The sequence below is a fragment of the Adiantum capillus-veneris genome, chromosome 8 (assembly GCF_014529385.1).
Source record: "Adiantum capillus-veneris isolate H3 chromosome 8, ASM1452938v2, whole genome shotgun sequence".
Taxonomy (NCBI): Eukaryota; Viridiplantae; Streptophyta; class Polypodiopsida; order Polypodiales; family Pteridaceae; genus Adiantum; species Adiantum capillus-veneris.
In genome coordinates, this window is record NC_140938.1 from 88,305,995 (window position 1) to 88,332,168 (window position 26,174).

General features: G+C 43.2%; 1 protein-coding gene across 3 annotated transcripts in view; it reads left to right on the forward strand.

Annotated features, from left to right (window-relative positions):
• The first annotated feature begins 10,218 nt into the window (after nucleotides 1-10,218).
• Nucleotides 10,219-26,174, forward strand: part of LOC147452518 (phosphoribosylamine--glycine ligase, chloroplastic-like) — a 32,373-nt gene continuing 16,417 nt past the window's right edge. For all 3 annotated transcript variants that reach the window (XM_086518175.1, XM_086518173.1, XM_086518174.1), the window contains exon 1: nucleotides 10,219-10,615. In XM_086518175.1, the coding sequence (XP_086374301.1) occupies nucleotides 10,390-10,615 (226 nt within the window). In that variant the 5' untranslated portion in view covers nucleotides 10,219-10,389. The remainder of the gene's footprint in view (nucleotides 10,616-26,174) is intronic.

Consider the following 26,174-nt stretch of genomic DNA (forward strand, 5'->3'; position numbering starts at 1 on the left):
TACATCAGGAAGGGGGGCATGTTAACCCTCACGGCTCACGGACACCCATCACCTACGATGGACGCGTATTATGTATTTGGTAGAGTCAAGTACCGGGCTTGTCGGACCAATAGGAAAAGGGTAAGAGTGATCGTCGATGAGAGGCGCACTCTAACTGGGACATTCAAGGGATTAGTTGGCTAAGCATGGGCGCCCAAGTGTGAATGGGGTGAGCTCCTATAAAAGCCAACTAAACCTAATTTTTACTCATTCTCTCATTTGTGTAATAGAAGAGTGCTCTTGCTCCATCTCCATCTTCTTCTTCTTCACCTCCTTGTGTGTGTGTGTGTGTGTGAGAGAGAGAGAGAGAGGGAGAGTGTGTGTGCGATCGAGCATTACGAAGGCACGACGGCGGCGAAGCGGTTGAGCGCGGCACGACTGCAGCTTCTTCTTCATCGCGGCGAGGAATCCACCACGAAGGCGAGCGTAGAGCGGTGAGTGACACACCCTTTGTTTTCTTGAGCTTGCTAGTTTAGGCTTGTTGTGTGCTTGGAGCCGTTTGTGGCTCGCACACGGTGTATTGGCAAGTCCCTTGCTTCGACAGTGCGGCAAGGAGCGCACAATGTTGTGTATCCATGTGGACCCACCAAGTTCCTACTTTCGAACACACCTTCCTAAATTCGAGGTCAAATTTACATCAGGAAGAGGGGCAAGCTAACAAAGAATTTTTACGGAAATGTAAAGTCGGTAGTCGGTAGTCGGTAGTCGGGGCTAAGAGCTTCCAACTTGTAATTACCCTTAAGTTATGTCTCGTACTCTCCTACAATCTTATCTTGCCCATAACTCCCTCGCAGATTGTCTGTTTGAGCATCGTTTGTTCCATCATGTTTGCAGGTGAAAGTTCTATGCAACATTGCATGTTTCTCATGATGATTCTATGAGTTTGTTGTAGCTAATCCTCTTCTTAATCTATTCATAACTCAATTTTTAAGCATTCAAATTGCATTCCAAGCATAGGAGAGGTATTAGGGCAACATTGCTAAGTTATTGATTACATTCCAAGCCAAAACAGACTTGGTAAAAATAGCCCCTTAGATAATAAGCATTTTTTGGCAAGTGGTTGAAACATGGATTTGAGACTCTAGGCATGTGTGTTTAGGCTTTGTTTACCCAACTTATAAGTTTGGTAACAATTAGACTTTGTTTTGCTTAGTGAATCATCAAGGTTTGCTTGCGGATGTTACGACTAGTTTTTGTTGTCTAATTGTCATATCACAGGGGACTTGTTGTGCATTGTGTGTGAGCCACTAAGGCTACAAACACAACCTGTGTGCGAGGAAGTTCACGAATGCAAACAGTGTGCCACTCACCTTTTTCTTTCTGTCATTGCAAGAATTTTGCACCATCGTGAAGAGGGCGCTCGCTGTCACAGTTGCTCAACCTCCTCGTCGCTGCCGTAAGTCGCTCGCTCTCCCTCGCTCACACACACACACACACACTCTCTCAAGCCACTCACACTCAATAAGAGTCTATGCTGCAGAGAAGGAGCGCAAGCCAACAGTACATACAAGAATAAGATAAAAGCTAGGGTTACAAGCCCTTATGTGAGTCTTCCCAACCACACTTGGGCACCCACACTTGGCCGACAATTAGTATGCTCTCTCTCTCTCTCTCTCTCTCTCTCTCTCTCTCTCTCTCTCTCTCTCTCTCTCTCTCTCTCCCCCCCCCCCCCCCCTAAATGTGGCGTGTGCCTATCATCTACAATCACCCATGAATACATGTGTGGAGCCAACAAGCCCGGCCCATAGCTCAATAATAATAACGAGGATGACCAAAGTTAACATGCCCCTCTTTCTGATGTAAATTTTGACCTTGGAATTTAGAAAGGTGTATTTGAAACTTGGAACTTGGTGGGTCCACGTGGATGGGTCTCATAGTAGTTAAACATCTTGATGAGAGTAGTGGCCCATGAACGTGCTCTCAATCAAGAAGTTTAATACTACAAGAGGCTGCACTGGTCCTCTGCAAGAGCTAGATTCTTTAGCTTCACTTGAAGACTCAAATACTTGTTGAAAATTCAATCTAATAAATAAATAAAAAATTTCAAAAAAGTTTTCTCTCAAAAATGCAAAAAATCAACATTTAAAATTATGGTAGTGCTGAGAGAGGAGAGGATATGATCATTAAAAACAATGTCTGTTATTCTTATCATTTTGTTCACCTTGACCTATTTCACATTGTATTTGGAAAACATTTGTGTAATAATCCCCACCATACTATCATCATGTATGACAATTATCATAAACCACGGATGCCCTTTGACTTTTGACATGTGTGCATTGGGGACATATGGGATTATCACTCCCCATACTTCTCTAACCGCAAAGACAGAAATCCATGAGCACGAACACATACCATCGTCCAACCTCACCTTACCCAACCACTAATATGATGCCCATAAACCCTACTTTTCCCGCCTAGAATACGGCCCTTGGCTATCTCCGTAACCTCAAAACACTCACCCTGAATGGAAGACCGTGACCCCAATCGCCAAGCTACACTTGGGAAGCACATATTCACTGTATCCATGGTGAATAAAAACCCATGTAAATATTTTTAGCAATTTTTATAGCTTCCTTAATGTCCGTAATAACATAGGAGTGAATTTTCATTTTGCCTATTTCTCTTAAATCTTCCAACTCTCTCGTGCATAGACCATCTTTTGCATAGTGTAGACATTAGCAAATGTGTAGTCATTTATTTTTCTCAAAATAAGTTGTTCTACGATCTGTCTACCATTTTCTCAATTTCCATTAATCCATCTTAAGTTAAGTCTTACGGTTGGTCTTCATTTTCATGCACTCCTTTGGGCCGGCACAAGACCCCATCACCCATTTATCTTCAGCTTCTACATCGTGAGTTTTGTTAGCTTTGATAAACACACTTCTCCAAGAAAAATAAAGGTCTAGTTTATTTTAAGAGTAGATACTATTTAATACTAAATAATTGTATCTATGTGTTTAAGCAATTAAAGTTTGACATTTTGAATATAGATGTAATAAAAATGCCTCATAAGGAAAGCCTATTTATAGTACTAGGTTGGTAGAGCATACTAACTCACTCATACAAAACCATGCTACACTCTTAAACACATCTATTGATTGCATTCAACCAAAAAGATACAAATATGTAGATCCAACTTAGATGGCTTGCTTATCATTTTGATTAGTTGCTTCTTCAGTGAACCTCCAGATGCACCTAAGGGAATACACCCACGCAAATCTGCAAGAAAGAAGAAGACCACCGAACAATAAAGATCTTTTACTTGCATTATCTTATGAGTTGTGAATCAACCATTTCTAATATCGCAACCTATACTTGCACTCGCTGGAATTTCTCTTGACATGACTAATCATTCAACTATAAAGCTATTCATATGAGCTCAGGTGATTTGGGATGGTCAACAACAATATGTATGTACTTTACTATTCCAACCTACTTTCAATTGATATAAAAAACGTAATGCATGTGTTTTCTTTTATGTCTTGTCTAGTCCGTTGGTCACATGCACACAGATTCATCGATTTAGGTACTGTATAAATGCTCATCCTAGTGTAGATTTGCCAATTTAGGCAACACCAGCTACCCATGTAGATCCGTCGATTTAGGCAACACAAGTGCAGATTTGCCGATTTAGGCAACATACTAATAAACCACAGATTCACTATTTTAAACACTATTAAGTGCAGATTCGTTGATTTAGGTAGCAGAAGTGTAGATTGCAGCACGTCTCATTAGTGTTGATTCACTATTTTAGGCAATACCGATCACAAAATCATGCTGCAATGGTGGGACACCAATGTCCTTAAAATGATTTTGTTACCCAGGTATATAATGAAATGGATTTGGATTTGGAATTGCGGATGGATTTGGTTTTAGTTTATGATGATTAGTTGTTGACGTTGTGTATTAAAGTGCTCTTTATGAGCCATGGTCACTTTATCTCCGAGCGAACAATTTGTATTCATTCTGAGCATTCAAGTAATCTATAAATAAGTACTTGCAAAAGGAAAATGCTCACTCTTGCTCAGGCGGAGATTGGACCCAGTGTCTGTGTCCTTCTCCTCTCTCACCGTGACGGTGTAGCACTTCGCTCTAGGAGGTGCAACTGCATGTGCTCTCATGCTTTCTCTCACTCTCTATCTCTCTGTGATCACTCTCACTATGGATCATGTGTGTATATGCATCACCAGCTATGCATATCTATGGTTCTATGGATTGTTTCTACATTTTGTAAGCCCTCTACACTCCCGGTTGTTGCAATGGCTGGCCACCACTGCATTTTTTCGTGGAGATAGTGGTGAGGTCATGGTCTAGAATTATTTTAGGAGTCATAATTTCTTCATCATTTTCAATTAAGGGGGGGTTAGCTGTGGAAGGGGTATTGGGGATTGGTTCCTTATGTGGTTTTAGTAAACTAACATGGAAGGAGTTGTGTATTTTCTAATGTGAGGGAATGCACAAGCGGAATGCGTTGTCATTTATGTTTTCAAGAATTTTGAAAGGGCCATAAAATCTAGGAGCTAATTTTAGTTTGGTATGTTTATCTTCACTTTTTCTATTCTAAGCTAGATGAGTTCATTTTCTTTAAAAGGTGTGGGTCGTCTTTTCTTGTTAGCTTGTGCTTTTTTAATGCAGTTGATGGCTTCTTGTAAAATTTTTGTGTGGTATCTTGCTAAAGTGTCCACTGATGGACGTCAATGCTAATAGTAGATATAGGGATATGAAGTTTCTTATCATAGACAATTTCAAAGGGCTCTTGATTTGTGGCCGAGTGGGTGTGTTATTGTAGGCAAATTGAAGCATAAGGAGATGTTGGTCCCAATTTATGGTATTTTCACTCATATATGATCTAAGAAGGTCCACGATGGTGTTGTTTGTTGCTTCTCTTTGGCCATTACTTTCAGAGTGAAAGGTGGACATGAAGCCCATTGTAGATCCTAGATTTTTGGCTAATGAAACTCAAAAGTGATTGCAAAAGCGGTTACTTGATAAAAAAGGGTGACTTTGGGAAAGTCATGATAGGGAATGATGAGTTTGAGAAAGAGTTTTTCCGCATGTGGTGCAGATATGGTCTTTTCGTTGCAAGTTACAAAATACACTCCGTTGTTAAAACGGTCAACTATGTTCCATATCATATAGTTTTGAGAGGAAACAATCTTGTGATGATGTCCATTGAGATTTTCTCCCAAGGACCAGGGGGTAGGGAGAGGCAGTAAAAGACTATAAGACTGTGTTGATACTTAACTCTCTAGCATATTAAGCATTCAAAAACAAATTTAGCTACATCGTGCTTCATGTCAGGCCAAAAAAAGTGATTTTTACATGCAGCAAGTGTATATTGTATTTTTCAATGACCCATATAGGGTGGTGTATGCATTTCATTCATTTTTGGTTCTCAAAGTGGTATTGTGGTGCATAGTTTCTACTGAAAATAAAGAAATCCATTTGTCAAAGTATAATGTTCAAAAGAAAGACCATTATTTTGATTTATTTCAAACCATGAACATGCAAAATGAGAATCCATAGTATATATGCCAAGCATAGACTTACAGAATTACACTTCACTTACTTAAATATAATTCATATCAATATTCTTGATTTTATTAAAAATACAAGGACGATTAACAAATATTGCATTCACATCAGGTTCCCTACTTAATTATGTTTACTCTTCCCAGTTGGTATCGAATCATTGGGTGAAAATTTTTAATAAAGCCAATCCATTTTATATGATGGCTTGGAATGGTAGATTGTCTCAAAAAATGTTTAATTGCTTATCCATTGTTCTTAATGAGGACTTCAGATCCCATAAGGTAATGTTTCCAAATGTCAAGGGCATGGACTACTACGAATAGTTCTTTGTCAAATGTGATGTACTTGGTCTCATATGGTTTCAGTTTTCTACTTTCAAAAGGGAGTGGGGGATCATTTTGCATCAAGAAATCTCCTACACCTGAACCACTTGCATCTTTAACAACTACAAAGAAAGACCGTGAGAAGTCACACAATTGAAGGATGGGTGCATGTGTCAAGAGGTTAGTGCCAAATGATTTTTGATGTTTAGCTCCCTATTCGAATGGTATTTTTTGGTGAAGCAATGTGGTCATGAGTGAGACAATGCAAGAAAAGTTCTTGACAAACTTACGGTAGAAGCTTGCTAAGCCCAGGAATGATTTAATATCATGGAATGTTTTTGGGGTAGGCCAGGTTTGAATGGTTTCAATCTTTTTAGGGTCAATAGAAACTCCCATCTCAGAGATGTTGTGGCCTAAATAATCAATTTCTTATTGAAAGAAAGTGCTTTTGTTAGGGTCTGCAAACAATTGTTTTTGATGAAGCAACTGAAAAACAATATGAAGGTGATCCTTGCGTTCTTGTTCACTGTGACTGAAAATTAAACTATCATCAAAGAAAACAATGAAAAATTTTGATGACTAGAAAAAATTTACTCATCATCTTGGCAAATGTGGCAGGTGCATTGGTGAGACCAAAAGGTGACACAATAAGTTCATAGTGTCAAGTTTGTGTACAAAAAGCAGTTTTAAAAATGTCATTGGGGTGCATACCTTTTTGGTGGTAACCTGACTTTAAGCCATTTTGGTGAAAACGATCCAAAAGGTCATCTACACGGGGAATGTGATATCAATTTCTGACACTGACCTTGTTTAATGCTCTATAATCTATCCACATGCCAAATGTTATGGGTGGTTTTTTTGGACAAGCAGTACTGGGGATCAAAGGGGGATGAACTAGGGCGAACGAGGCCTTTGTCTAAAAGTTCAGTGATTTGTTTTTTGATTTCATGCTACTGTAAAGGACTATGTCTATACGATGCTCTATGTGGGGGTTGTGATCGTGGAAAAAATCTCGATTTTGTGGTCTAATTCTCCTCATGAGGGTGGAAGGTAAGGGGAAAACAATCAGTACATTGTGAAATGAAATATTTTGGTTGCTTGTGCTCAACTTAAGTGATGAATACCACAAATGGTTTGTCATCTTTGAGGAGTGCACATTTTGCTTGTGTGTGATATGAGAGGGAATATGGTAATAGATGTGGCAACACATAATGAAATAGGTTAGCCTTTAAAAGTGAAACTCGTTGTGTACATGGTAATCAATTTTGGGATTATGTTGGCGTCAAAAAGGTATGCCCAAAATGATATCAGTGGATTGCAATGGTGCGATTAAGAAATCATGCTTTTCTATGTAATTATTGATAGTAATTTCAATGGATTTTATTTTACTAGAGCCGTTGTATCTAATTCCTTGGAAATCACATTTTACTTTATAGGCAGATGGTGTGGTGGTTAAATTTAATTTTCTAGCCAATTTTTCACAAATGAAATCGTGTGAACTACCATCGTTATTCAAAATAGAGACACTAGAAGTTTGAATGTTTCCTTTATGATGAATCAAAGCTTTGTCTACCTCGTTCTTGGTTTGGTTGTGCATCTATCCAATTGTCCATGTTCTCCAATTCTTCTTTGAGGCTGTGCAAGTGAGTCGTGGCTTGTCTGGTCCAGATTGGCATTGATTTGTGCAATTTGCTTCAACATGACCACATTGGTGGCACTTGAAGCACTAGACACCATTTTGATTGGCACTGGGATTTTGTTCATGTTGTGGGTTTGAATTGCAAGGTGTAACTACACGCATTTAGCCCAACTGAATGATGAGGAATTCTCCCCTTGGTTCCCAGCAAGTAGGCCAATTCTTCCTACTCAAATATACTCTTCTCCTCTCAGGTCCCTTCTCCTACCGATGTTGAACTTCTTAAACAAGTGTTAGCCTTGGATCAAGTGACTGAGGAATCTGACCAGTAGAACAACACCCCTCATGACAAGCCTCCAGAAACAGTGATTGAAGAATCAACCTCTATGGTTGGGGACCCTCCGAAAGGCAAATAAAGTATCTCTATGGAGATTCAAAAAGACAACAAACGCAATCATACCTAGGTTACTCAGTCACCCCAAAAGGCCTTGGATCATCTGGGAAAAAACACAATAAACCTTGTAAATGAAGGGCATCTCTTGGATTATCAAAGGGCTCATTGACCCTAAGAAGTCTCCTCATCAAGGAATGGATAGAATCTAACCTTGTTGATTTCATAGCCCTCCTAGAGATCAAAGTAGCTACCACCAACCTAGAAGTGAGGCTAAAGAAGATTTCTCCAGACTTCATTTGAATTTTTACATCTCACTTCAGAGGGTCAAGGGGTACAACCCTAGGAATCAAACCTAACATGTGCCCTACTTTGACCGAATTTGATAATTGAAGCAGGACGGTGCAACTTCGACTTTGAGTCTCCTACAACTTTCACCCTTGTTTCTTGCTATGCGGGGGATTGTCCCTCAAAGAAAAGCACTATGGAATTCTATTGCTTCAAGTGTGGACAAATCTCTCATCCTTGTAGGTGATTTCGATATGGTGGAGACGAAACAAGATAGATACAAAGGTCTCGGCACAATCCTTAAAGGTACATAACTTAAAGCCTTCAACAACTTAGTAGACACCTTTAGTTTGGTTGATTCAAGGGACATTGGAGATTTCTCTTGGAAAAAGTATAGTAAGGGTCACTCTGTCGCAAAGCCAGATTAGATAGATGTTACATATCTTCCTCACTCCTTTCCTCATTCCAAAGAAGGGCAGTTCCTATTTCCTTTACTTAGTAGCTTGACTCTCGTGTCTTTGTTTTGAAAATCAAATTTGCCATCAAAGCCCTAAAAAAGGGAAGATCCCGGGCTACGATGGTCCACAAGCTGAACTCTTTCACATGTTTAGTGACTTGTTAGCCACAAACATTCTCCTTTTATGGAAAGAATCGTCAACACAGGGGTCATCAATTTAATTCATAAGAAAGGGGAACGGGATGTTGTTACTAACTGGAGGCCCATTCCTCTCTTATCCCGTGCCTACAAGATCTTGGCCAAAGTGATAGCTCTCCAATTACAATTTCATTTGCAAAAGAGGATTAGCCCATTTCAAAAAGGTAGATTCATTTTAAATGCCATTATTGCCCTTTGGGAAGGTATAGATTATGCCAAAGACACTAATTATGATTTTCTCTTTGTTAAAGTGGATTTCGACAAAGCTTATGATCGCATTGAATGTGATTTCATTCTCCAATCTTTAAGAGACATGGGGCTAGGACTAAGTATGATAATCAAGGAATATGGCTACCAAATCATTGAAGAAGGCATTTCCTTCCGACTACTACTGAGTATACCTATGGGATTCTGTATCAACCAGAAACAGAGTTGAGACTAGGTGATTAATAGATTCCTGACCAATCTTAAACGCTAGGATGGCTTCTTGTCAAACATTCCGAGCCGAGTTGGTGATAAATCACTTTATCATCGCTTCACTACTCTTTTATGTTTCATGTTGGCAACTTACTGAAACAACTCTCCAAATGGTTCACAAAGTATGCAGGAGTTTCCTTTGGAAAGGAGACCCCTCCAAAAAGGGAATAGCTATAGTCAATTGGGAAACTTGCATCCAACCTAAAGATAAAGGTGGCCTTGGGATCATCGACATTACAACATCAGCCGATAGGTTGATGGATAAATGCATCATGAGATCCCTTGTTAATCCATCCAATGATTGGGCACAAGGAATCCATAGGCATATCAATCACTTCTCGCTCTACCTCGCCTCAGGACTAAGTAACACCGAGCATTAAGGGGGGGAGGGGGAGTGAAGGGATCCATGGTCGGGAAGTTCACGCACGAAAGCCAGGGTGATCGCAGCCGTCTAGATTATTTAAAAACTAAACCCGGCCACGAAGTAAACTCAGCCACAAATTAAACCCGAGTAGCGCTTGTGTTTTAATAATAAAACCTTGTAAAAATAGCTCTAGGTTACAACATGTGTGCATGGGTGAGATGGTTAGCCCATGCATCTCAATTTAACACTGAGGACATGGGTTCAAATCGAGTTGAAGGTGGACCCTTTTTTTTGCTAAACTCAAGCCCTATTTTGTCTGGATTCTCGCATGTTCGAGTTTAATCCGCCTTGGCCTTCCGACGTCCTCTTCCGGGCCGTCTATGCACTTACCCCCCCCCCCCCCCCCCCCCCCCCCCCCCCCCCCCCCCCCCAATGCTGGGTGCTACTTAGTGTCGAGGCTCTACCTCGCGAAAGGTAACTTTGACCTCTTTTTAATATAATTCTCGCATATTTTAAAAAACAAAAAAACTCACTATTGTGGCGCGCAGACGTTCCCTCGCAGTGGTATGGAGAGCAGTATGCAGGGAGATAGTTTGTAGGTAGGCTAGAGGAGGTATGGAAAAACACACACACATACAAGTGACGTGGCGTGAAATATCAAAGAACAGTGCTTGAGCTTGCATGATGGCAGCATCAGCTTTCGTTTGCTGGCCCCATGTTTCCTCCACGCACACACTAGTGTCTTCTTTGCAGCTCGTTTGGAAATCATACCGATCATCCAGCATCATATTTTCCTCCAATCAGCTCTTATGGAAGGTGAAAGGCTGTGAGCTCAGTTGCCAGCCGCTACTTACTAAGTCGGGAGCTTCTCCACTCAGTATCAGGTCAACTTTGAACCGTTCAACAGGTACACATTATTTATTTATTTTTGTAAATCTTTGGGATTAATTTACAAGTGGGAAACCTCAAAATACCCACAGAAAAGATCATATACAGAGGAACCAACACAGAAGTGCTCGGCTGAAAAAGATGGCTAAAAGCATTCATTTGAGAGCGGATGTATCTCTGAGGTGTTATCAACATCCAAGGCAAAGTGTAAAGATTGCCTAAGGGAGAACTTGAAAAACTGAAAAGGATCCACATCGGAGCAGTGGAACATATAGCCATTATGTTGACGCCACAAGGTCCAATAAGCCCAATATCTGAACCACATGAAGAGGGCGGGACGGCAAGTGGGGACGGAAAGCCCGAAAAAGGGCGTCCCTTGTTACTATGGCGGCCACCATCAGCCAAAGGTGGAATGGGTAAAAAATCAGCCAGCATATATTGAAGCTCTCTCCAGAGCTGACGATAATGCATACCCAATTCTAACCGGCGAGCGGCAATGGGAAACCGAATGATGTAGCTGGCCTCATCAACCACATCATCAACTACACGAAGGCCACGACAAGAGCCTAGCGAGGCGAACGTCAACCAAAGTAAGAGAGAATGCCTGACTCCAATGAAGACTCCAAATGAAACGAATTCTCTTTCCGTTGGTGTCAACCGTGCCATGATAAATGACTTGTTACATTCTTCCAAGCCGAAATCAAACTGGAAGCAAGAGAACAGCCAGGAATGTGTCCTTTCATCTTGCTAAACACGACCTTTCAGAGAGATGTATGCCAATGGCCAAAGGAGGAAGTAACCACATTCTGACATAAATAGGCAAGCATAAGAGTTGAAGGCCGATTTTGTTGCACAAGGATAGGCAACAACATAGCCCTCCTAGCAAGAGCATGCCTGCGCAAGTCCAGGATATTGAGGCCCCCAAAGCGCTTAGGAGGGAGGTGCAAAGCTTCCCCATTGACATTAAACACAAGCCTTTTTTGCGAGCATGGGTTCGCCACAAGTGAGACAAAATAGCTGACATCAGAGAAGTGAGACAACAACGAGACTAATGCAGCAATGCCAAGTAGAACCGAACATAAGCCATCAAGATACTTTGAGCGATTTGTAGGCGAACATGTAATGGCGAAATGGATAATTTCCAATAATACAATTTGACATTCAAGCGTTGCATAACCCACTTCACTTCTAGAGCATAAGTAACATGCCATCCAATTGGTTATCCCAAGTGCTTGGTAATCACATTCGAAGGGACAATCTCACCTGGCCACAACAAATTATGCCAATCACAAGGGTTAAGCGGCAGAAGCTTTGATTTGCGGAAATTGGCTCTAAGATGAGCCACAAGCCCATACAATTCCAAAGCGTCTATAATCCCTTGGACAACAGCCTAGTTATTGCGAGGCATAAACAATGAGTCATCTACATAGGCTTGCCCAACAAAGTTCTGACCTGAGGGTAGCTGCAAGCCATGAAGACTACCACCTGAAGTCAAATAATCAAGATGCATCAGCAACGGAAAGGTGGCAATAGCATACAACAATGCACTGAGGGGGCAGCCTTGCCTAATTGAACAGCCGAGAGGCCAAGATTCCGTCAGTTCCCCTTAAAGGATCCCTGAAGACGGATTGCGAGCATACAAGAAATACACGATATTAGCTAACTTCAGACCAAACCCAAGGAGCCGCATCATAGCAGCAATGTAATCCCATTGGACAATATCAAAAGCCTTTCAATATCAACTTGCATAACCAGTACATCCTGTTGCGTGTATTTTGCATATTCCATGCCAATTAGAACATTAGCCAAGTTGTGAGTGATTTGCGACATGGGATGAAACCATACGGAGTCTGATGAATTCTTGCAAGCAGGTGATCATTCATCCGATTCACCAACAACTTAGCCAATAGCTTGTAAACTACTGGCATCAAAGTAATTGGTCGCCAATGAGAAAATTGCTCGCAAAGTGCTTGCTTAGGCAACAATTTAAGCAAACTCTCCTTCCAATGTACTGGAAAATCTTATTTCTCCCATGCCGCATTCAACATGTAGAGTAAAGGCTCTTTAAGAGACTGCCAAAAGAAGAGGAAGAATTCCACAGTAAGCCCGTCCCGGCCAAGGGATCGCCAATGGCGCAAAAGGAGAGGAAGAATTCCACAGTAAGCCCGTCTCGGCCAGGGGATCGCCAAAGGCCCAACGCAAGCAGTGCACAATGCAATTCAGAATCAGTGAATGGTTTGTCAAGGCATTGTGTATCTTGTGAAGAAAGGATTGGATGTACATGAGAAAGCAACAATTGACGAGCTTGCTAAACTGCTTGGAGGGCTTAGGAGCAGCAACAAAGACTTGCCGATAATGTAAGACCATGGCATCAACAAGTTCTTGCTTGGACGATGTCCAAGTGCCTGAAGGAGGCAAGACTCGCTTAATGTCTTGAGAAACTCTTGTATAATGCAGATGCTTGAAAAACTGTTTCGAAGCCCACCCTTTATCCACAAAAGCCCGTTGACGAGCACATGTTTGCCATTTATCTAATTTTTGCTTATCATTATGTTGGATACATACCCGAGCGTCACACAACTTCTTTATTTCAGGGTTTGACAAAGGCTGCGAGTCAGCCAATACTTGCAAGTGTTCGACATCTTGCGTCGTACGCATTTTTCTCGGGAAAAACAAGATGACTGCATTCATAACATATTGCGCAATTTGGTCCATAAGGTCCTCCACGGGAATTCGCACCTCAAGCACAAGTGCCTGACCGTTCCATGCTTTTCGAGCCTCCTCAAAGTCCTCATATAAATAAGTTTTGATCTCAGAAGTGGCCTCTGAGCAATTTACCATGGCTTTTCGACGCTCATACACAGATAGAGCTTTGGACATATAGCAACAAAACTCAACCAAAGATCAAAGCCCTAGAGAAAATTGCATTGTAAAGAAATTTTTGTTGTCTTTCCTTTTTTTAAACTTTTTTTTAGTAACCTCTATCTCTGTACAGAAGCCACAATAGTATATACATCAAACCATAGAACATAAGTGCCGAACACTGCACTAAGACTTGCGTAGAGACCTATCAAATCTTTAATTTCGATAATCTGATGCTTAGATTTAATGACAACTACTCAAATTGATCCAAACTGATTCTGTACAAAAACGTCAGAAGAAGCTTGTGAGCAAATGCCATGGGACAGGCATCACGTGCCAACGAAAAAGACAGACTGAACAGACTTTTAGCACTTCAGTATCAACTGAACTGAAAGAGATAGACGACACGAGACGGGGAATGGCGGAATTCCACCCTAAGAGAGCAGTGGCCCCAAACCTTGGCGCCCCTTCCGATATTTCTTTATATTGCTTGAACTCAGTACAATGCCGGTACTCCACCCTCTGCACCGTCGTATTGAAGCGTGTCAGAGAATGAGCCCTCTGCACATATTTAAACGCCCTTGGCCTATGAAAAGCAGTTACATGAAAAGCCTTTAAACTCAAAAGCAACTGGCCCAAAAGCAGATGGAGAAATCCGTACAGCTCTGCCACGTCAGCAATTAGCGTAAAGCGCGAAAATCTGTTTAGGTCTGCCACGTCGGCATGTCAGCGTAAAGATCCGGGACCTTGTATTGTTGCCACGTCATCACAACCAGTGTGAAATTCGTTCGATTGCCATGTCATCAACTCGCCACGCAATTGAGAGTGTGTGTGTGGGCTTGCTTTACTTTAATGTCTTTGGGTCACTTGGGCCCCATCAGATAGGGTCCCATAAGTTGGTGGGGACTTCTTCTGCTTCTTCTTAGTAGGGTTTAGGCTCCTCGGCCGGAATCTGTAGCTTGGCTGCGTTCTTCAGTGGCTTGACACGTCAGTAGTTTGTGACAGCAGAAACTGCTGACTCGAGAAAACTAGAGGACCGTGATACGTACTCTCTCTCTCTCTCTCTCTCACACACACACACACACACACAAACGCACACATATTGGCAAAACATTGTTTTTTCCCCTACCTTGTCCATTTCCCTCTCAAAGCTTAGCTCCTCTCTGATTCAAGGACTTTTTTTGACTAGCTTGAAGAAACCCCTCTAAAAATAGCTTTTCTTGGAGCTCTAACTCTTTCTGGTTGTTTTCTGGGAATTGAATCCTACACCTTGTGATAAGGTAGTGCCATAATAAACCTCTTGGACTTCTCATGGAAATTGGAATTTTCCTCCCGTGGGGAATGAGCCCTTGCCTTGAGATGATATGTGCTTTATTGTTTTTTTTTTCCATGGGTAAAGCCTTTGTGTATGGAAGTGCTCTCATTAAGAGGAAACTACCTCTTGCCAACATTCTTTGGGTAGCTTCTCTTCATAACAACTAACTCCTTATGGATGAAGTTGCTCACTTCAGTGGAAATCCTCCTTTGGATTTCTTATGCTTTGGCCACTTAGCCTGCCTTGGGAAAATGAGGAGGCATTAACTTCCTCTTGGCCTTAGGATCCTGCAAGGTCTTTTTCCCTTCTCTGCACCCCGGGTGTCATCCATTGGGGCATGCTCTCCTTTCTTCCCTTTGCATGCTTGTGACATTAGGCAGCCATTTTGGACTGTCGATGGACGCGTCCTCCTTGGGTAAGTAATGGTAGTATGGGTCTTTATTGTGGTGATTAAAGCTTCATGGCTTGATTAGCTCTAATCATTGGGTGTATGTAGCAGCTTCTCTATTGGTTTGTAGAAGGGCTCATGCTCTGGGGAAGACATGGTTGCCTTTGGTTGATGAACTGATTGTGGCTCTTCCTCATGATGGTACCTTGAGATTTAATGGGTATGGCCCTCCTCCCATCATGTCTTCTACTGGTATTGACACATGGTGTCTCCCATGCATTGTATGGACACCTAGCTTCTCCTTTTGGTTACAAGACTAAGTGGTCACAGCTGGGCACGCTTCATTCTAGCTTTAGAAGAGATGGATGGCTTCACTCTTTTCCCTTCCTCTCTTTAGGGTGAGGGTTTTTCACCTTCACTTAGTCTTGGTATTTTTTTGAAATCTGTTTTTGCACAAGAATGAGAGAGTGTGATAGAAGGATTGGTTGCTCTCCCCTACTTGTAGAAGAGGTTTTTGTTGACTGTTCTTTGCAACATGGAGATTATTGAAGAGGCTTCTTCTTCCCGGGTCTTTTTCAAAATACAGTGTACTTGCTCTGATGAATTTGAAGAGATTTTTTTTGGCTACTGACATTATGTAATCTTGAAGATTTCATGGTGCCTTTGTCAAGGAATAGTGAGACAAGTCTTTTCTTAGCTGGAATTTCCAACTTTGGGTATCTATCAATGTATTGCCTCATTCTACTCACACAATCTCTATGATTAATCAATGTTTTCAACTTGGCTCTAAACTTTTTGCTTTGGTTGATTGATTCTATAAAAAAATATCGAACAATGGCTAGCATGACTTTTTCAATATCATTTGATCTAGGCATTGGATCAGTTGTTCTTGATAGTTTAGATCTCTTGGGTTTCTTCACCTTGGTTCTATGAATGATGTCGTAACAATTGTTTTAAAAGAATTTTGAAGCATCTTTTGGTCTGCGTTTTTTTCTAGTTTACTATGGTATAAAGGGATGTCTTAGCCTTACACTGTGACCTTGTTTAAATGGTTTCTCTTTGTGGAATGCTGGCTTGAAGGGTAGAGGATCTTGTTGATTCTTGACTGAGTGTTGAAATTAAGTTCCCGATTTTGCTGAAATTCTAGTTATGGATCTTCAAAACTCTGTTTATAGTGGATTTGGCTTCTTTAGATGCGGAACCAAATATGACACTCATAGCTGGTGAATTGGGTTCTAGAGTTCTTGACTAATTAGAACAAGGTTGAAGCTGCTTTTTAACTGTAAAGCTAAAGGAGATAGGGTTTGTTTTTTTCTAACACTAAGCTTTTTTTCTGATCTTATTTGGTGGCTCTGTTCATGGTTTTTTTTAATTAAAAGATGAGGACATTTTTACATATTACAGTTGATCTATTCTGTTAGAGGTTCCTATACCTTGCACTGGGTATTCTTTGGCTAACTTCGGTTACTTAGAACCGGTCTTACCTTATTGTTCAAGGCTAATACCTCTCCAGGTTCATATAAATCATTGATGACTGAAACTCTGAATTGTCTGTCATAAGAATACAGGTTTCCTTAAACGAGTTTTCCTGCTACTGGAACTTCTTGACTGGAGGTTCTACCTTCTGAACTACTCATCTTTTATTCCTTTGAAGTGGGATTTCTTTATTGGATTACTCATGATTTTGAATTTTCACAAGGCCTCTTGAGCGTGCAATGATTTTGGGTCCTTGCAATACCTTAATGGCCTGTTATAGTCTGTTGCATAGGTGCTGGTTTAACCTCCTTAACTGGGTAGTCGTGAATGATGAGTGCTTGGGCCTTCGAAGTATTACATGACTTTGGAAAAGAATTCTCTACATTTATCCCTATGAGATGATTATTCTACACTTAAGCACTTACTGAAGCTAAATTAGGAGATGTTTTAAAGTGTGCTTATCTTTTTGAGGATGGCTTGACCTCCTTTTGGGAATGTTATTGAACACTGGTTTTGAACCTGTTTTAATCCTTTTCTCTCTCTAGATTCCTTAAAAGGATATGTATAGATGAGGGTTTGAGGATTGGTTCACCTACTGTCCTACTTTTACCTTGCCATGCCTCTTGACGACTGGCCTGAAGACCTCCTAAGGGAACGTTTCTTACTACAACTCTGGTTTTGGTTTATCTAAATAGGGGGTGATACTATGGTACAACTTCCTCTGGCTTTGCTTTATGCCCTATAAGCTGGGACCTTCTGGCACTTTTGTTTCAGTAAACCTCTGTTGGTTTTAAAACGAGAGAGAGAGAGAGAGACCAAGAAAAGTAGATCATAGAAGAAGTCTAGGAGGCATTGCAAGCATTCTGGCAGTTCCGAGGAGGACACTTCATCCTTTGACATTTTGGATATTGATTCTGGTGCATACGAGACTATTTATGGAAAGAAACAGAAGCTCTTAATGCTTCTAGCTCAGTATGATTATCTTAAGAAAAAGAGTAAGAAGGCCAAGGAGTTCAAGGATGGGGACCAAGCAGTTGAGTTTGACATGTTTTTAGGCTTCAAGGATACCCATCGAGCCCTTAGATTTATACAGCAGTTTGACATCGCTTTTTTGGGAGGTCGTTGCTTAGAAGTCTCCAAGGTAGGTGGTGTGAGCAGATGCTTTTGGGGATAAGTGCTTTTGGGCATCCTTTGGAAGTTTATAAGTTCCTAGAGGGCCACTTCTCTGAGGGCATCTGGGTGCAGAGTCTCGGAGAGAGTTGGACCCTCAGGAGTTGTACTTTGGGAAGAGTAATAATAAAGAAATACTGAAAGGGGAGCTAGTCTTTGGGGCTAGTCCAATTTGGCTCAGAAGTCCGCCATGCCGTGTCGACTATCCTCTCTCTCTCTCTCTCTCTCTCTCTCTCTCTCAGTTGAGTGATTCTGTAGTTTCTGTTTGTGTGTTGCTATTGTTTTCTCGCACTGAGTGGTGGTTGGCTCCGTCAGAATGTGGAGTATTCGGAACTCTAGAATCAATGCTTCATTTGTAGATAGATGGGCCATCTTGCGAAGACATGTCCACGGAGGCGGCCCCGACCCGCGACACAGACCAAGCCTACTAAGGCTGGCCAGGCTCAACAGGCAGAGACAGGGAGCACAAGTGGGTTCCTCCTCTGAGACCGGTGCCCAGGCAAAGGAGGGCTGGTAGCAAGTTCATGGTAGACATGGCTAGGGACCACTATGCTAGTTCGGCGCCCTTGGTGGTCGGCGTGTACCAATCTCCTTTCCGTGTGGCAAGGATTAGACTGAGTGGACTAAGGATTCAGTGAATGGACTGGCTTCAGGTTGAGGCTCTTGAGTTCTCTCACCACACATGAGATGTGGGAGTGATAAATTTGATACAGACTCTAGGGCCGGTAGCCAAGTTTTTTGTGACACCACCAGATACATCAGGATGTAGGTACATTGTGGTACACTTTTTTTCTGACACGCAGAGTACACCCTGCTATGTATATGTACATGAGGACTCCTGGACAAAGGATGTAACCCTACCCTGCTATGTATATGTACATGAGGACTCCTGGACAAAGGATGTAACCCTACGGACACCATCCAAGCTGGCCTCGAAGATAGCGAGGTTGGATGCTGTTGCAGCATCGGTCTTTTCTCATTGATCCCATGAGGATTGTCTCATGGAATGTGCAGGGTTTAGGTGGACCCCAATTTCAGTGTCAGAGGGGTCGCTTGCATCAGGATCTTCAAAGATGCCTTATGGCTGGTATGATTGATATACTTATGATTTAGGAGCACCATCTTAGCGAGGTTGGATGCTGTTGCAACATCGGTCTTTTCTCATTGATCCCATGAGTATTGTCTCATGGAATATGCACAGTTTAATTGGATCTCAATTTCAGCGTTAGAGGGGTCGCTTGCATTAGTAGCTTCAAAGATGCCTTGTGGGTGGTATGATTGATATACTTATGATTCAGGAGCACAATCTTGTGAGAGCCGCATTCTGCGTTGTGGTTAGATTATGCGTGGCCGCTATGAGACCTTTTGGTCAGCTGCTTTTGGACTTGGAGGCATCTAGGGAGGTGTATGTATGACTATTGCGGACTCAGCCATTGTGGGAAAAGGTATCATTGTGCCAAGTAGGGCCCAGTGGGTTACTATGCAAGTTCACGGTAGCCTCATGGGCTTCCTGAACATCTATGCGCCCAACCATGCAAGTGCACAAGCTGAGTTTTGGTCACAAATTGTGGAGTCTGTACCTCATGCAGAGCAGTGGTGTGTTGGGGGGGACTTCAACACGTTGGAGGATCCCTCGGATAGGATTGTGGACACAGCCATGCTAGTGTGCAAGGGGCTGAGTTGGCAGTTTGGGAGTGCTTATGTATGACCTCGAGGATTTCATATGTTTGGCAGAATGCAGGCTTTGTGCGACCCTCAAACAACCTATTTTTGTCTTGATCTTACCGCAGAGTAGGGGCGTCAATCTCATAGTTACATGGGACGGCGAGTCGGGGTCGGTGTCGGGGTCGGGGTCGGGGGTCGGAACGACAAAAAAAAGAGAGTTTTTTTGGCATTTTTTGACCTACACACATGCCACACACATCGAGCATCACTTTGACCACAAATTTACACTAATAGACCAAAGAGCACGGGTCATATAGGCGCAAATGTGCTAATAAAACATTGATGGATACGAAGTGAAAAGTGCATGCCATAGGGGCTCAAAAAGGACTTAGGACAAGCCTCAAGGATAACAAAAAGTACAAAGGGCTAGGTAGACTCTAGACTCGAGACTGATCAACGATCATCAAACTCAAGAAGTGCTCGCCGGTTGAATCTCCATATTATCGTTGTAGTCGAGGTCGTCAGCGACATATGAGGCCTCGCGAGGCTCGCATTGAGGCTCGAAGTCCTCCTCTAGCTCCTCCAAAAGTGTCTCGGCCAGAGATGGATTCTCTTGTGCCATCTCCCACTGAGTGAAGGGACCTGCCTTGTGTGTGGCGCTCTTGGCAAGCATGCGCAAGTTAGCGCTCACAAATACCAAATCATTGGTCCTGTGGACCCCAAGGCGATTCCTCTTCCTAGAGGCAATGTGGTTGTACACACTCCATAGTTGCTCCAAGCAACTAGTGGTACATGCTTGGCTAAGGACACGAACAGCCAAGCGCTGCAAATGTGGGCCATCTCTTCCATAGTCCTCTCACCACAAAACCGAGCCAATCTTGTTGCGATCAATCTGTGCATCTACACATCCATAAGAGCCCTTCTTTTGCCTGTATTTGAGTAGCTCGTCTCTAATCTTGCACTTAGTGTCACTGCTAGGCTTGCTCCAATGCAAGCCACCATCCTTTGCTCACCTCCTTGTCGGTCTCTTGACGCCTTCCCTGAAACTCAGGGTCAAGCACATAAGCTGCCGCATGAAGTGGAGAGTAGTATCCATTCCACCTCGACTCACACAAGCCATGAATCTCCGCATACTAAACAGGGTCAGGCACAAGCTTCTCAAGTGTCTCTATCATCCGATCCATGGCTTCGTAGACTTTGCCGATGCATGGCTGCAAGCCATCCACAACTCGAAGTAGGTGTAGAATAGGCTTGACCATGGCGTCAAGAGTCTTCACCTCCTCCCACCAAGCGACATCGTCAGCCCATTCTCGGCATTTCAATCCTGTGCTGATGTAGACTCCGGCATGGCCTGGAACTCATCACTGTGAAAGAGGCTCCTCAAGGCTCCGCCACATGTAGACAAGCGGCCTAGCATAAGCTAATTGAATGCAAATCTTGTCTTTGAAGATTTGAGCAAGGACAAGTGGCTCCTCTTTAAGAACTCATGGCGCACTTTTTGATGGTTGAGCACAAAGGAGACAATTTGAGAGGTGTCACCAATGGTGGGTGAAATCCATGACAAGCTCCCTATGTCCTTGAGGAGGTTATTGAGGCAATGCACCATGCAAAATGTGACATGGATGCTGGGATACATGCCCTCAATGATAGCCCCGGTTTCCCTATTTGACGCCTCCCCATCTGCAACCATACAAAGGACATTCTCCGGGCTGGTGATCTCTATGGTGCTTGTCCACTCCGTAGTAAGCATCTCCCCGGCCTTGCCATTGTGGATGCATCATGTGACTCCACAAAGTACATCTCCCCCCGAGAGTAGGCCACCACTCCGTGGATGGACCGCTTGCGGGTGTCACTCCATCCATCTACAAGGAGAGAGACGCCATTGATCTCCCACAAATCCTTTGTTGCTTGGGCCGCTTGCTCCACGGCAAGCTTCTCTTTGCCAAGGAGGGTGGTGCGAAGCCTCTCCGATGAAGGTGGCACATAAGAGGATCCATATTCCCCTATTTTCGTAACCATGGTTCGAAAGTATGGAGACCTATCCACACAAAATAGAGCATGTTGTGTTAGTATGGAGAGTCGAGAGTCGAGACCCCATAATGAATACAAAATGGGAGATGGCAATGTGCATATGCCAGCAATGCGGTCGTGGAAGAAGAATCGGGCAACTGACCTATCCACCTCTTCCTTCAATTTAGGATTCCAATTTTGGTTGAGGGTGCTTTGGCGATGGGCAACGGAAGAGGACGGTGTAGATGCATTTTTCTTGAACGCTTGAGAGGTGGAGTCAAGGTTGGCTTCCCTTTGCTCTCGCGGTGTCGCCGTGGCGGAGGGATCAACGGCAACGAAACGGCTCCTCTTGGTCGCTTCCGCGAACTCATACACCGCGAGCTTCTCAAGAAGCTCCAACCTGTTCTCGGGAGATACTCGAGGGCAAAACTTCACCTCGTGACCGGGATCATGAAGAAGATGGGCTCGTACTTTGTTTGCACCACCCGTTCTCTTGTACGGGCATAGCTTGCACGTCCATGGTCTTGCACCGCCACCTTTACCACGTGTGGTAGAGTCGACTTCATCCCACCACGACCATGTTTGCATGGCGGGCCTCCTTCGAGAAGAGCCGGCTTGAGCAGTGGAGTTAGCTTGAGATGACATGATGGTGGAAAGAGAGTAGAGCTAAGAGGAGAGCTTGTGTGGAGAGAGAGTAGAGGAGAGCTTCAAAGTTGAGAGGGTAGAAGAGGGAGAGAGTGGGTAGAGAGTGAAACCGGCCCGTAGGACGGTAGGCGTTGGCTTTCACCCGAAATTCTTTACTTTATACACACACACAGAGCACTTTGCAAAGAGAACCTGCGACGGGAGTTAACACTTGAATACACACACGGCTCGGAAGCTAGAATGCTCCGAGCAGACGCCGACAACCTGTAGGCCCCAAAATTAGCGCCCCTTTCGGTATTTCTTTATTCTTTAGGAGGGTAAACTACAAGGTAAGGTCCTGGGAATCCTTCACGTGTATCCACCTAGATACCATTTGATTTGGCCAAATTTCGGCAGCATAACAGCCCCAAAACTTGCGCGAAACCAATTCCCCTGCTGGAACTCGCTTGCACTGTCGTATATCCTCTGATTCCTGTCCAAAAACAGTAAATTCAGCATGCTGTATTTATTGGTTTTTGCCCTGTTTTCAGCCCCAAACAGTCTCCTAACTGTCCTCTGTCAGTGGGGCACGATTCCCAATGATCCTGGCGTCCGTATGGCTGAAAAACAGTGAATTTACAGTGCATACACAGCGCTGATTTTGCACCTGTACGGTGAGGTTATGACCCTCACCAGTGCCTGCTTTGGAGCAGCAGTTAGCTACCCCTGTTCTTGCTCAAGGAGGCTCTTGCCTCAACACAAAAGCATGAACCCACACAACTGTACATCAGTCAAATGAGGAGCCCTCTTTGTGGGGCATCACATAACTGCACGTAGGGGAGAGAGAGAGCAGTGTGTAGTGTGCAGGGCATCACTCCTAGCACCACACTGTACTTGAGAGGGAAAGGAAGCACTTCATAGCTCTTAACCTGGGACAGGTTGCAAATGAGGCCTCTCCCAGCTTAAAAATCAGCGCCCATTTTTTGGCAAGAGGAAAGTTCACGAAAATGTGACACTTGGCGCATTTTCAAGCATTTTCCCGTTTCGGGTTCGCCGCTTAAAAATATCCCAACCGACGCGTCAGTTGACTTCGCGGCAGAGTTATAAAATGTTCCCCTAGTCATACCGGAGGTAATGACGCGAACACATTTCACGGCCCAAAATAGCAGTTCCCTAAATTTTAGGAGATGCTTCCGTTGGGCTCCCACTGGTCTTCTGACCATCAATCCTCATTGGGACCGCATCCAAAAATGCAATGTGGCCCAACTGTCGGATACTTTTTGTTGGTAGTCCCACCTTGACTTTACGCCTTAATTGAGTTCACTTCCTAGTATCCACCAACTTGCTAAGTGCGACGGGGGGACCTATATGTTCTTGCTATGAGCCTAAACATCCTCTTACCATACGAATTCCAGTGCCGACCACTTCCTGTCTGCGGGTGAATCTACCGTTCACATTGGCCATACAATGTCCGACCGTTTGCTACTGCAAAAAGAGGGTCTCAAAACAAATAAAATAAACCCCATTGGAAAGAAACCAACAACCAAGGTTAGCAGTTGCCACATCTCTGTGACATGGTTAATAACTGCCACGTCCTCATGACATACCCCCCTCTTGAAATCGCAAACGTCCTCGATTGCATACCATAAATACACGCCACTGATGATCTTGTGCTATCAACACTCTTTTATCATCGCATGTATCCGCAAGAAAGGTCGTAACATACATAGATACAAATGACTTAATGAGGCCTTCATACTTTTTCCATTTCCATCTATGGCACTGAACTCATTTGTACATTTGATGTACTAGCTCTATCATTACCCCTCCTTTGCACACGTTGGGTTGGGGCATAAGTAGGCTGTAACCCAAAGGCTTCAAGGTAAAGCTGCAATACATTTGGTGACTCTGACAGTTCATGCTCTTCCATCCACTTTGCATCCATAGGCGGATAGTTCTTGAACTTCACCAAATAGCGTCTTGCAACTTGTCCTTTAACTTTTCTGTCCTTATGTGCCAAAACTTGCTCAGGTACCAGGATCTCATCAAGTTCCTCAACTTCTGGCTGATCCTCAACTGGCATATCTTCTGGCACATCACCCACGAAGGGTCTTAGAAGACTCACGTGAAACGCATTATGAATCTTCCACGCATCAGGCAATTTTAGCCTGTAAGCCACATCGCTGATCTTGTCAAGCACTTGAAAAGGCCCATAGTAACGCATGCCGAGCTTAGGAAACAACCGTTCCTTGCCCTTTATCTTCTTTAACCTTGCCTTTTCGAACCTTAAGAGAACCCAATCACCAGGTGATAGTAGCAATTCACGACGGTGACGATCAGCAGCCTTTTTCTGTTTTGCCTGAGTCTTCTCCAAGGCAACTTTAATCTTCTTATACATCTCATCCATGTTCTCAACATATCGATCTGCCTCAAAGATCTTGTCCTTTGTGTGCAAAATGGGAGGAACCTTTTTGCCGCCTTCAACAATTTCAAAAGGTGCTTTGCCAGTAGACGAATGCACCGTATTATTGTACGCATACTCAAGCATAGGCAAATACTGTTCCCACTTGCCCTTATTATCTGACACATAGCATTTCAGCAGATCTAAGACAATAGAATTGGCCTCTTTTGATTGTCCATCAGTTTGTGGATGAAACGAAGACGAGAACTTGAGCGTAGTACCCATGTTCTCAAACAATCCTCTCCAGAACAAACTGGTCATGCGAGGATCACGATCACTGATAATCGATTGTGGCATACCATGGTACTTAAACACATTGTACATGAACAAGCGTGCCATTTGATCAGATTTTATCTTCTTCCTGATAAGGATAAAATGGGCCTGGTTGCTGAACCTGTAGATAATGGTCCATATACCATCATTCCCTGTTGGCGTTCTTGGAAGATCAAAGATAAAGTCCATAGCAATGCTTTCCCATGGCTTATCCGGAATCAGCAGTGGTTGTAACAACCCTGGTGCCTTTTGCTTGTCAAACTTGACCTTTTGGCAAACTATGCATGCTCGCACAAAGGCATCCACATCTCTCCTCAAGGTAGGCCAATAGAAGAACGTCTCTACCGCTTTAACTGTTGCATCAATGCCACGATGCCCTGCATACGGTGGGACATGACTCTCTTCCATGACCTTATGTCGCAGTGGCCTAGTGACACAAAGTTTGCCATGCATCATCATAAAACCATCTCTGAGGAGGTAGTGCTCATGATGTTGCCCCTCTTGTAACTGTTCAAAGATCCTTGCAAAATCTTCATCAGCAGTATACTGTTCCTTCATGTCATCTAACTCATGACGATAAGGAATTGACACAGCTGAAATTTGTGGCTTTCTTGATAACGCATCAGCCACAACATTCTTCTTGCCTTCCACATGCATAATCTGGAAGTGGAACATGGAAAGAATGTTTGCCCATCGCATATGCTTTTCGGATAACTTTGACTGTGTCAAGAAGTATCGCAAGGTCTGATGATCTATTTGGACAACAAAATCAGCACCTAAGAGGTAGTGCTTCCAGCTAGAAAGCGCATGAATCACGGCCAAGAGCTCTTTCTCATAGATTTGCATAGTCCTCTCTGGCCCTTGCAAAATTCGGCTTTCATAGGCTACTACCCGTCCATCTTGCATTAGCACTGCTCCGATGCTACTGCCACACGCGTCACACTGGACCACAAATGACTTCCTGAGATCTGGCAAAACAATAACTAGATCTGAAGTCAACTTTTCCTTTAAGAGACTAAAAGCTGAAATCTCTTTTTGGGTCCATCTGAAAGTGACCTCTTTCTTTTGCAATGCGTGAAGAGGCGATGCTATCTCTGCAAAATTTCTGATAAACCTTCTATAGTAGGAACACAATCCCAAGAAGCTTCTGACATCGTGCACAGTCTTCAAGTCTGGCCATGTCTTGATAGCTTCGACCTTTGCGGGATCCATTCTAACACCATCCTTTGAGACTATGTGGCCCAGAAAGTGGATCTCTTCGAGGAAGAATTCACTTTTCTTAGGATTGACAAGTAACCTGTGATTGCGCAGCTCTTCGAACACAATGGTCAAGT